Here is a 13541-nt window from a genome sequence, read left to right as displayed (position 1 = left end):
AATATAAAGGTTTCCTACTCAAAGCATCAGTCACCACATTGGCTTTGCCCAAATAACAAATAAGATCAAAATCTTATTCCTTAAGAAATTCCAACTATCTCCTTTGTCTCTTATTCAACTCGTTTGGTCAAAAGATATTTTAAGGCTCTAATGATCACTAAATACCTCAAGCTTAGGATCATATAGGTAGTGTATTCAAATTTTAGTGTAAATATCATAACCGCTAACTTAAAGTCATGGGTAAGGTAATTCCTCTCATGAATTCTCAATTTCCTAGAAGCATAAGCTACTACCGTTCCTTCTTGCATCAACAATCCACCCAAACCCATCTTAGAAGCAACACTATATACCACAAAAGACTTACTAAGAATCTAGTAGTGTTAACACTAGTCAATCTTTACTTAAGAGTTTGGAAACTACTCACACTTACTATCCTACATAAAGACAACTCTCCTTTCCTGGTCAATCTACTCAAAGGTAATGCTATCTTAGAAATTTCCTCAATAACTCTCCTATAATAATAAGCTAATCTAAGAAAACTCCTAACCTCTCTAATTGACTTAGGTATCATGCACTTAAGCACAAATTCTATCTTAGATAGATCTACATTATACCTCCACTAAAATTTAAAAGACCTAGAAAACTCACTTCATATAACCAAAAAGCATAATTAGATAACTTAGCCTAAAGTTGTCTTGGATAAATCTTCACTCTCAACTCCAATCTAATGATATCACACCTTGAGGTCAACCTTACTAAACACACAAACATCCACTAATTAATCCATAAGGTTAGCTATCCTCGTATCAACGTACACACACAACAAATCATATTAGAATACCTACTTCAAACATTCAATATATATCATCCCTAAACATGTACGAATCAATCTCCATTTACTCCATATAGCATGTACATGAAACAACTTTACCACATAGCATCATACAACCTTAAACAACCTCTCAATCCACATGAAAACATCTTAGAACATCATGACAAAATCAATTTTTATCCTTGCATTTCCTAACAACTCAAAAATATCATGACACCATACATATCCCTTCAACAACTGTCAAAGAAAATGATACCTAGAGAGTTATACTCATCTAAACGATCTCAACCCTATCTCAAAAGAAAGATAAGAGAATAAGCTACAACTCTTATGGAGACACGAGATTCTAAAAAGATCATCTTCTTAGCTAAAAATTTAAAAACCACCACAAATATATTCAGCTCTTACAACTAGACCTTTGATCACCAAAGTAGCTATAACTAGAGTTTCAGACCTCCATTTTACTTGATTCCAGTTCCATTGGAAAGATAACGTCCAAGGCTACCACTTTTGTGCAGACCATAAAATCTAATTCAGTCAATATAGCACTTGTACTGGCACAACAAAACTGCAGTGCAAAACATCCCCTACACCAGACAACAATAGTGTATCAACATCTAAGGCCATGAAAATACCTCAATCCTTCCAAACTCATACCTCAAATTCATATTCAAGCTTCCCACTACAATCCTAAACCAAAACAAATCACATATTTAGTACAACAGACTTAGAAAATAAAACTCACATGTTACCTAAACCATAAAAGGTTAACATGTAAGCACCAATACTCAAGCAAAATACCAACATTTCAATCTCTCATCAAGAATAACAAAACTCCAATTCTCAAGATACAACCTCCTTGGATTCAATTGCTACAACTATAAATTCTAGAAACTCCATCAACCATAAACTTTCAATACACTCGACAAATCAATGTCTCACCCAAATCTAAGGTCCCAATAATTTCTAGTTGATTAGCACAATATCTCGTCTACTACTACTCACACATATGCTTGTAACACAAGTGATATCATTCATCCACTACCTCTTACGTAAGCAATAAGTATCAAACAATTAAGCACTCATAAGAATGAAGAAGAGCAGTCATAATGATATTAGCTAACACCATCTATCATTCCTCTAATTACACTATAATCTAACAGTATAAAACTCAACAATATCAACACAAGGAGAACATCATCATCATCATTATCAAAGAAAAACATCATCAAAGTACACAACAAACAAAACATTGTCAAAGTACACAACAGAATCATGATAAGTACATAACTCACGGCCGATTGGATTGACCTGCTCTGATACCACTAAATGTGACACCCTCTACCCCAACATACATATATAGTAATTATATAAAACAAATAAAATAAAATAAAATTCTTCATCATAAGAAAATCAAATCTCCAACAACATAAAGGTAAAGAGTTCAAATTCATAAACTTAATCCAAATAACATGTAGAGAAATTACAAAGAAATGAATCTGAGTTTTCCAAAATAATTTAATAAAAACAACATCCCAATATAATCCTATCTATGCCCCGATGTCACATGTCCTATCAGAGAAAATCCCAAAATAGAAGCCTAAGCTTCATCACCAACATCCTCAGCCTCATGCTGATAATAACCTGTATGACAGTTAGAGAGAAAAAACACAAGAGAAAAGGGAGTGAGAAACATCTCACTCTAGCTCATAGTGTAGGAATATACACCAGATAGCCAAACACAAACAAAACATGTATAACATAGATAGATTAATAATAATATCACATCTCACTCATCTAAGACATAAAAACCTCAATTTATCATATAACATTAAAAATGCATATGTATGGACACGGACTACATATTATCATGCATGTGGCGCTAGTAACATATCACATGGCATATTGCCGCTAGCAATACACGAAGAGTAGTCTAAAAGTACATGCCGGGTCACACCCTCTACGCACTCTCACTAGAAGGACATACTACCAGGGTCTCGTCGGGATAGCTAAGCTGCCCAAGATACATCCCATGCACACAATGGGCGAGACTAGGACTTACAAACCGAACTATCCCCAAGGACTAATCCCCAAAGCTTTTACACTAGGGGGCCTTCCCTGGCGGTGTATTCTATATCGTACCCTTAAGACATTTATGCACATGATGCATGTCAATCAAGACTCTATGCATTCTCATATCACATTATCATGTCTCATTCTCATATAACATTATCATGTCTCATCATCATATCACATCATCATGTCTCATTATCATATCATCATATCACATTCACAATTTTCACAGAACACTTTAATTCATATCAAAACTCATCTATTTGTGAAATTAAATACATATTTATATATCTCATAAAACAAGGAATACAATAGAACAATCAAAAAGCAAATTAGAAAACTTTCATATTTTTCCTGTTTCTCTTAAGGGTTCTTGTCGCAACCCGAAAATTTCCGATCTCGCGACGTATGGTTTAGACATCCTTTTAAAAGTCTCATTAATTAAGGAATGCCCGGACACCAGACTAATCCTTAATTAATGGTTTTTGAAAATAGGTTCATGGAGTCGCCACCAATATTTTACTCAAAACATTGGAAAAAGAAAAGGTTTTTTTAAAGATCCGACTATGGCCTTGATAACCAGAATTGGGTTCGGGGGTCGGTTACGTGTAGGGAAGGTATTAAGCACCCCTACAGCGCCCTCAATTGGTACCCTATGATGAAGTTAACATTATAAGAATTAATAAATTAAATATTAAATCCCCTTTATTAATATTTATTTACATGCTTAAAATATAAATCATGCTTAAAATATAAATTAAGCGATTAACCCTAAAATATCTACATTATGACGTTTATTATAAGAAAAAAAAGATAAAAATAAGAAATAAAAGGAAGAGAATAAGATTAGCTGAAATACCTCTTGAACAAGCTTTATTGAATCTTCAAATATGGAAAAGGTGCTTTTTGGTGACCTTTCACACTAAAGTATGCCTCACAAATCTCAAGAAATACAATAGGAGGGAGAGAGAATATAGAGATGCGACACAAATCTCAAAAAATATAATAGAAGGGAGAGAGATAGAGAATTTTCGTGCTCAAAGGAGTCTTATTCGAAATTTCTCTGGCCGCCCTGAGAACTGTGCCCAAGGCTTCAATTTATAGGGATCAGCAGTGGGCTAGAATGGCCTGTTCTGATTTTGGAACGGCCCGTTCTGGCCCAATTATTATGTGTAAATTTCGTACTCTGGAACGGCCCGTTCTGAAAACGGAACGGCCCGTTTTAGAGTAGAAAATAACACGAACTTAACCTTTCCAGAACGGCTTGTTCCAAATTTTCCTTGTTTGGAACGGCCCGTTCTGGTATTGGAACGGCCCGTTCCACACAAGCCTCTTTAGGTGGTTTTAGTTATATTGGAACGGCCCGTTCTGATATTGGAACGGCCCGTTCCGGGGTTCAGAACGGCCCATTCCGATTTTGGAACAGCCCGTTCTGACTTTGGAACGGACCGTTCTGATTTTGGAACAGCCCGTTCCGGGCTACTAAAAACATCATATTTAGCCTTTAGGCCTTCTGATGTCCTGTCTTGTTATTTGCCTGCTTCGGAAGCTCCTTTCCTTCATAATGGAGGTCCATTTCTTTGTTTGTGTGCCCCCCGGACGAAATTGGGTGTCTACAGCTGCCCCTCTTTACTTGTCCTTTGGAGTAGCTATGTGTTGCTTTTCCAAAGGCAAGTAAAGACGTAGACATTTCGTCCGGGTCTCCTCCTCGTCTCTTTGTATTGGCGCTTCTACGTTCCTTCTCTTGGATAGGTGTATTTGCTCGTGTCCTCGCCCTTTAGAGTAGTTGAGTGTTGGTTGCATACTCTATTGGGTAACAAGGCTAACAAACTGTACACCTGATCTTCGATCTTCAAGTAGATGCTCCATTGTGTCTCTTGTGATAGTGCGTTCTTTTATTTGTAGCTTGTTGAAAAGGGAGTATTTTCGTAGCTCAACTTCCCTCACGGCTTTGTCGTATACCGGATTGGGATATGATTACAGTCTCTCCAGACCTTTCCCTCACGGCTTTGTCGTATACCGGATTGGGATGTGAGTACAGTCTCTCCAGACCTTTCCCTCACGGCTTTGTCGTATACCGGATTGGGATGCGAGTACAGTCTCTCCAGACCTTTCCCTCACGGCTTTGTCGTATACCAGATTGGGATGCGAGTACAGTCTCTCCAGACCTTTCCCTCACGGCTTTGTCGTATATCAGATTAGGATGTGAGTATAGTCTCTCAAGACCTTTCCTTCACGGCTTTGTCGTATACCAGATTGGGATGTGAGTACAGTCTCTCCAGACCTTTCCCTCACGGCTTTGTCGTATACCAGATTGGGATGCGAGTACAGTCTCTCCAGACCTTTCCTTCACGGCTTTGTCGTATACCGGATTGGGATGCGAGTACAGTCTCTCCAGACCTTTCCCTCACGGCTTTGTCGTATACCGGATTGGGATGCGAGTACAGTCTCTCCAGACCTTTGTTGTATTTTGAGGAAACTGTCGGTGCCCTCATTGGTTTGCTTGAATTGTGGTAGATATTGTCCCAAGGATGTTGGGCAAGAGGTGTGTTGTGATGCCTCTAATTTAGGCTTCTTTTGTCTTTTGTTCAGATGCTGTCAATTGGAATTTGTGCTTGGCTTTTCTTGTTGGGATGCAGAAATGTTGAATGCTTATTTATGCAAGATTTATTTATTTATTTTTGAATAATCCCCCATGGATAAAGAAAGCTTTCTAAGTGTGTGAAATGTTTTTGGATGCATGCAATGCATGTTGATTTTAGTTTTTAGAAGGTGGCTTCCCATTTCTCCTTCTCACGAATAAATTACTTTGCTTGATGCACAACATTTAGTTGTATTGGCCGTTTGATGTGTTGAACCGTCTTGAGGCTCTCTCTTTTCTTCTTTTTGTTTAGACACCCTAACTTTTGCCTAGGATGTATCCTAGCAGGTTATTTCTGCTCTCTTTTTTTTTTCACCCTAAATTTTGCCTAGGATGCCCTTTGCGGGTTTTCATCCCAGCGGGTCATTTTCATTTTTTTGGACATGTTCAAATTTTGACAACCATCAACAATATATGTCATTAGGATGGGATAAGACAGAAAGGAAAAATGAATGATTTAGAATGGATATGTGGTTGAGGTAAGTCAGTGTTTAAGTTTTTAAACAAACATTTCTTTGGATAATTATTATAATCATTCTTCTAATTGTCTTGGACTACATATCTGAGTCTGGGGCAGAGTCTTCAAAAAGTTTTGGCCTTTTACAGAAGTATTCAAGCCGCCTTTTGGTTTTCAACTTGAAAAATCGTCACTTGCTATTTTTAATCTTTTTAGATCCCTAATTTTTGCCTTCCTAGCGGGAACTTTTGATATATTTTTTTTTTTTGCCTAGGACGCCCTTTGCGATTTTTCATCCCAGTGGTATTTTGCAAGTGACTTTTTCGCTTTGACAAAACCTCCTACCGTCTGCATTTGGGAGGACTAGTGCCTTTGGTGATTAACACTGCCCCCGTCCGTACACCAAGGAGAAAGATGTTGCCCTGGCCTACAGGTGTTGAGAGTTCCTTCATGGACCGAGATTTGTGCTTCCTCTGTCAACCAAATTGAGTCGATGTTTTTGTAAGACTCTTCTTATGCAATAAGAATCTCATGATTTTGCATTTTATCATTTTCTTATCCTTTTATGCTTCGAGGAAGTGATCTCCATAGACTCAGATGATGTGTCGTAGATGTTCAAAGCTTTGATTAATTTTATTATCCTTAGTCATGTCTGTTTTTTTTTTTTTTGGTATTTGGGCACTATGATTGTTTTAGATTTTAGTGATAAAAGGGAAAAGGGAATGAAACAGAGATTTGTAGGAATGACATATCTTATTGATAAATGTAAAAACTTATACAAGCCCTTATTTTGAACTCGTGACCATGGGCGAAGGTCATGAGTTTTGAGCATGAATTTAAATTTATTTATTTATTTATTTTTTTTTTTTTTGAAAAAAAGAGAGTCCCCTACTCTAGTAATTTCTCAATCTTATACTCCAAGGTCATTCCTCGTCATGCTTGTGCAGTGGGTGCTTGTCGATGTTAGGTGTGTTGGTATCAAATTTCAACCACCCAGCGTCTATAAGTCCTTGCACGCGGAATTGTAGGGCCTTGCATCGCTCCACGGAGTGCCCCGGAGAGTTAGAGTGATAGTCACACCTTTCCTCAGGTTTGTACCACGGCGAGTAAGGGGGGTCCATCTTCTTCGTTGGAGGAAGTCGGACTATCATTGAAGCCTCTAGGAGTTGGGGTAGTAGCTCTGTGTATGTGATGGGGATTTTGTCTACTACCTTGTCGTCTCTAGGCTTTGCCTGTGGTGTGACTTGACTTTTTGGAGTAAAGATGACGGCGTGGACCCCTTCTTCCCTCTTCTTTTCATAGATCTTCCTAGGGTCATAACTCGTCGGAGCCTTCCCTATCTTCCCGCTTTTTAAGCCTTGCTCAACCCTTTCACCTATAGTGACTATGTCAGCAAAAAGGGTCGACGTGTTCCCTATCATCTTGTCATAATAGGGTCCACTTAAAGAGTTGATGAACATTGTCACCATCTCCTTGTCAGATAATGAAGGCTCTATTTGCGCAGCCAATTCTCTCCATCTCTGGGCATAGGTTTTGAAGGACTCATCGCCCTTCTTGCTCAAGCTTTGTAAATCAGACCTATCAGGAATTAGGTCGATGTTATACTTGTATCGACGAAGAAAAGCATCGGCTAACTGTTTCCATGTTTGGGTCCTCCCTCCATCCAGCTGCATGTACCAGTTGAGAGCGACATCTGAAAGGCTTTCCTGAAAACAATGTATCAGGAGCTTTTCATTATCCACGTAGGCTGCCATCTTCCTACAGTACATTGTTAGATGTCCTTTTGGACAACTGGCTCCAGTGTACTTTTGGAAGTCAGGGATTTTGAACTTGGCGGGGAATTGGATGTCTTGCACCAAGCACATGTCTGCAGCCTCTTGAACATCAAAACTGTGGCCTTCCACAACTCTCAGTCTTTCTTCCAAGTCGTTCAGATGATCTTTGGAAGCGTTACCAACATTGCTAGTACTATTGTCGTGCTGCAATTTGTTCATGGCCTCAAGCATTCTAGCCATTTGTTCCTTGAGCTGTCCGAGCTCCTCATTGAGGGCACGATTTCTCTCCTCTAGGTCTTCCATAGCTTTTATCTTTTGAGCTCGTGTGAGTACGGAATGTTGAAAAGCCACCTTTAAGGGATAAGATAATTTCCTATTAAGCTTATTTAAATGATAATGCATGAAGGAGGTTTCTCAACAAAGACTTGGTAGCCACTCCTTTGAACATGAGATCAAAGTGTCCCTTTTCGTAATTTTTTACGATGTAACAAAGGTCACACTAATTGGAGTTCATCAGTCTTTGTGAGAAATCTCCTTGTGATCATAGGAATGTATGTAGTATGCATGTCCCTCCTCTTTACTCTCTTTTTTATATTTTTTTTTATTATTATTTTTTTATTTTGGAAAATGCATGATGCCCCTTTTTTTTTTTTTAAAAAAAAAAGGGATGTATGATTCTCACAGATTTTATTTTCACACTAGGTTTTCTCTCGCATGATAATGCATTTTTATTTTTTTTAATTTGTGTTTTTCTTTACCTTAGGGGAACTATAAAAATAAATGAATGGTTTGAATAAACCAAAACAAACATGTGTTCATACAATCCACAAGCAGTCGCGTATAAATCCATGGTCTGTGGTCCCTGTTAAGAAAAGTGCATTGTATAGGGCGGTTCTAATCATCCTCACTTTGGTCTTAAGGTCCCCAAGGTGCCCCCATTATAGGGACCCAGTATCTCTGTCACCGTCACCTGGCAAACTCTAAGGTCTGTCGCAGTATTTCAGGCTAGAGTAACCGGTTATCACCTTGAGTGTGATTTCCGACAAGGCTCGCAGGCTCCAAGGCCAAACTTGGGCCGGTCGTACGTCAACCACTCCCTATGTTTAATACCCCCATGCCCCCGGGTGTAGGGGGAACTGTTGTGTGTTATGGTTTGTGTGCAGTTGTTAATTCAAACAGATGCATAATTTAAACAAACAAACATATATTAAAGCCAAACAAATAAAACAAATAAAGTAAAGGGGAAAAATATTTAAATTATTATTTTTATTTTATTAATTTCATCAATTAAATGGGCCTGACCCTCTTTAAACTTCCCCAGTGGAGTCGCCATCTGTCGCAACCCGAAAATTTCCAATCTCGCGACATATGGTTTAGACATCCTTTTAAAAGTCTCATTAATTAAGGAATGCCCGGACACCAGACTAATCCTTAATTAATGGTTTTTGAAAATAGGTTCATGGAGTCGCCACCAATATTTTACTCAAAACATTGGAAAAAGAAAAGGTTTTTTTAAAGATCCAACTATGGCCTTGATAACCAAAATTGGGTTCGGGGGTCGGTTACGTGTAGGGAAGATATTAAGCACCCCTACAGCGCCCTCAATTGGTACCCTATGATGAAGTTAACATTATAAGAATTAATAAATTAAATATTAAATCCCCTTTATTAATATTTATTTACATGCTTAAAATATAAATTAAGCGATTAACCCTAAAATATCTACATTATGACGTTTATTATAACAAAAAAAAAAGATAAAGATAAGAAATAAAAGGAAGAGAATAAGATTAGCTAAAATACCTCTTGAACAAGCTTTATTGAATCTTCAAATATGGAAAATGTGTTTTTTGGTGACCTTTCACACTAAAGTATGTCTCACAAATCTCAAGAAATACAATAGGAGGGAGAGAGAATATAGAGATGCGACACAAATCTCAAAAAATATAATAGAAGGGAGAGAGATAGAGAATTTTCGTGCTCAAAGGAGTCTTATTCGAAATTTCTCTGGCCGCCCTGAGAACTGTGCCCAAGGCTTCAATTTATAGGGATCAGCAGTGGGCCAGAACGGCCTGTTCCGGTTTCGGAACGGCCCGTTCTGGCCCAATTATTATGTGTAAATTTCGTACTCTGGAACGGCCCGTTCTGAAAATGGAACAGCCCGTTTTAGAGTAGAAAATAACACGAACTTAACCTTTCCAGAACGGCCCGTTCCAAATTTGCCTTGTTTGGAACGGCCCGTTCTGGTATTGGAACGGCCCGTTCCACACAAGCCTCTTTAGGTGTTTTTAGTTATATTAGAACGGCCTGTTCTGATATTGGAACGGCCCGTTCCGGGGTTCAGAACGGCCCGTTCCGATTTTGGAACGGCCCGTTTTGACTTTGGAACGGGCCGTTCTGATTTTGGAACAGCCCGTTCCGGGCTACTAAAAACACCATATTTAGCCTTTAGGCCTTCTGATGTCCTGTCTTGTTATTTGCCTGCTTCGGAAGCTCCTTTCCTTCATAATGGAGGTCCATTTCTTTGTTTGTGTGCCCCCCGGACGAAATTGGGTGTCTACAGTTCTCTCAAGAACCCATAGAGCACTCTAATTCATACAATAAACATCTTACTCATAAAATTTTCTCTTACAATTACTAATGCATTCCCTTAGGGTTTCTCATAGGAACCTATAGAGTTCTCAAATATACATTTATATTTAAATATAGGAGAAGCAACAGAACATTTATAATTAGGGAAAACCCCTCATACATGAGCATACAACAAACAACAAACATAGGATTGGGGACCAATCCCACTACCCAACATACATTCCCACACCAGAGCAAGGTTTCTCGAGTTGAAACTAAAACCAGATCCTACTGGTCTCCTCCTCTGGGTTCCCCGTTGGTCTTCAGAGAGTGTATAAGAAAAAAAGATAAGAAGTGAAAAATGTGCTTTTGAGAGTGTCAGAGCGATCTATTTATAGGCATCAGGAGTGGCCAGAACGACCCGTTTCAAATCCGGAACGACCCGTTCTAGACTCATTCGTCATGCTTAAATTTCATATCCAGAACAACCCGTTCTCAAACTAGAACGACTCATTCTGGGATTACAATTTAACCCACAATGGCTGTGTTTGGAACGACCCGTTCCTAAAGTAGAACGGCCCGTTCTGAGTTCGCATATTGCTCATAAAATCCTGTGTTGGAATGGCCCATTCCAGTCTATTGTGTAAAGGCCATTTTAGTAGTTTGGAACAGTCTGTTCCAGTTTGGGAACAGCCCGTTCTGGGCTACTAAAAAGCAAAATATTTTTCAAAAATATTTTTCATTAATATAAAAATAAATAATAATTAACCCTTATACTAGTAGAGAATTTGGGGTGTTACAAATTACATTTTAATCCTTCAAATATTAAAATTGTGTGATTTTATTCCACAAGATTTTAATTAAATAATTTTATGCTTTCAAGTATTCCAGCTGCACAATTTTGATTCTCAAATTTTAATTGAGCAATTTTAATCCATCAAATATTACAATTTTATGATTTTAATCACTACCATTAAAAATCTAATTATTTTTTTTAGTTATACCATTGTTGACCTATTTAAATTACATATATGCTATTTATACTAATATATAGATAGATACCCCATTAATAACTACTTTTATATTTACATTTATTGGACAATTATACCCTTTAATTATTAAGAAAAATAAAATTAAAAATCAAGAATTTTTTAGTAACTACAATTCTTCTTTAACAATCACTTACTCCATTATCTTTAATTTAATTAATTTAATTTTTTAAAATAAACATTAAGAGATTCAAAGTGTGATGGAAGTAGCTTGTAGGAGTGATTATTGTTCTCCTCCAATCTCCATCTCAATGTCCAATCATACTCTTGAGGTCTCCAATGGAGTTTTCACGAAAGCAAAACAAGCTTCAAAAGCTTGTAGGAAGCCACTCTTGTGGTTCAATTTCTTCTTGAAGAAGAAGAAGAATAAGAGACACCAAGACACAAAGGAGGAAGTCCTTTGTGAAAGATCTCTAGGAGAGAAAGTTTCTCCACGAAATAGGACTCTTGAAAATGAGAGAGAATTTTTGAATTATAGTTCTCATAAATGTTCAAAAGTGATTACAAATGATAGGAATAAGTTTATATAGAGTAGGGAAGCTTGTGGAGCAAGCTAAGCTTAACCATGGTTCAAGAGAACCATGATTGGCTTAACTTGACCGTCAACCATGGTTTGAGAGGCTTGTAGAGCAAGCTTCGAACTTAGTAGCTTGGGAAGCAAGCTAAGTCAGAAGCTTGTAGCTCAAGCTTCCCAAAGGTGCCAATTGAAAAAGCAAATCCGGCCAAGGTTGGGATGGACGGCCATGGGTTAATTTATATACTTAGTCCAATCCAATAATCTTGAAATTGGTTTAGTTAGGTTCACCACATGATGGTGAGGCCTAGCTAAATCAATTCCTTGGAAAATATGGAGCAAAACAAGCTCAATACTTAAAATTTGGCCTAGGCCCAACTCTGGCCCATTTACTAGCTGCACCTACACACCTTGCTAATTGTCACCCCATTTCTACTACTAAAAAATGTAAAATGAGTGACCCTTAATACAAGGTCAAATGGAGCAAAAGTATCCAAAGAATCTACCCTAACTAAATACAAAATAGGATAGTCTATAAAGAAGAAATAAAGTGTCACACAAATACAAAGGCAAAAATAAACCTATACAAGAAACTATGTACAAATGAACTAAGGCCTTCTCTTTAAGATATGGTGGTCCACGTGAAGATTACCTTGAGCTTAGAGAGCCCATTAACCTTCAAGCTTTCCAGCCTTTCTCGTATGTTCTTGGCCATAGCTATGGTAATTGGGCCCTTGGCCCATGGTCCATCAAAGTGTCTTTTTTTCCATTAGTATATTGTAATTGTGTTAGGATCATATGATAAAAAATTTAAAACACAACTCAAACTTCAAATTTTTCTTATAAAAGAAATACCCAAGTAACCATAGTCTGGTCATCAATAAAAGTTATGAACCAATGTTTTCCAGACATAATTGTTATCCTAGAGGGACCCCAAAATGTCACTATGAATCGTTGTAAAAGGTTCAAAAGTTTTGTATGGTTGGGGAGGAAAAACAACACGATGGTGTTTTTCCAATTCACATAATTCATATTTAAAGGACAATTGATTTTTGTTCATGAATAACTTTGGAAACAAATGTCTTAAATATTGGACATTAGGACGTTCTAACTAGTAATGTCATAACTGAAGTTTAGTGAAAAACACACAGAAGGGGGGTTGAATGTGTGTGATCGAAGGATTTTTATAAGCGTTTTCGCAAGGATGTTGCTTTCCGTTAGAAAATAATGTTTTAGCTGCGGAGGAAAGTATAAGGTTGATTAAAAGAATCTATGCGTCCGAAGTTCTATCGTCTTTTCGAAAATGATTTTTTTAGTCAAACAAATATGAGTTCGTCTAAATATTATTTTGAAGATAGATAGTAGTAAACGAAGATTTTCAAAGTGATGAGTCAATATGAATGATATTACATTTTTAAGTTAAGTAAAAGTGCAGAGTTTTTATACTGGTTCACTCATTCTAAGCTACGTTCAGTCTCCTTCAACTGAAGGGTTTCACTAATCACAACGGATTACAAGTATTCTCAACCACTTCTGGTTCGTCAACCTGACATGCTGACGCTAGTATTCTTAAACCACTTCTGGTTGTCCAAATATTCTTAACCACTCCTGGTTCGTCAACCTCACTTG

At 37.5% G+C, this 13541-nt stretch overlaps 1 protein-coding gene across 1 annotated transcript; it reads right to left on the bottom strand.

Annotated features, from left to right (window-relative positions):
- Nucleotides 1–6926: 6926 nt before the first annotated feature.
- LOC145951999 (uncharacterized) lies at nt 6927–8081 on the bottom strand. Its single transcript, XM_083064214.1, has one exon. The coding sequence runs from the start codon at nt 8079–8081 to the stop codon at nt 6927–6929; it is 1155 nt and encodes a 384-aa protein (XP_082920340.1).
- Between the last annotated feature and the right edge of the window lie 5460 nt (nt 8082–13541).

The sequence above is a fragment of the Cajanus cajan genome, chromosome 9, assembly GCF_000230855.2.
Source record: "Cajanus cajan strain Asha chromosome 9, NIPB_CcT2T_4, whole genome shotgun sequence".
Taxonomy (NCBI): Eukaryota; Viridiplantae; Streptophyta; class Magnoliopsida; order Fabales; family Fabaceae; genus Cajanus; species Cajanus cajan.
Note: the sequence above shows the minus strand (reverse complement) of the source record. Positions and strands in the feature narration are given on the sequence as shown.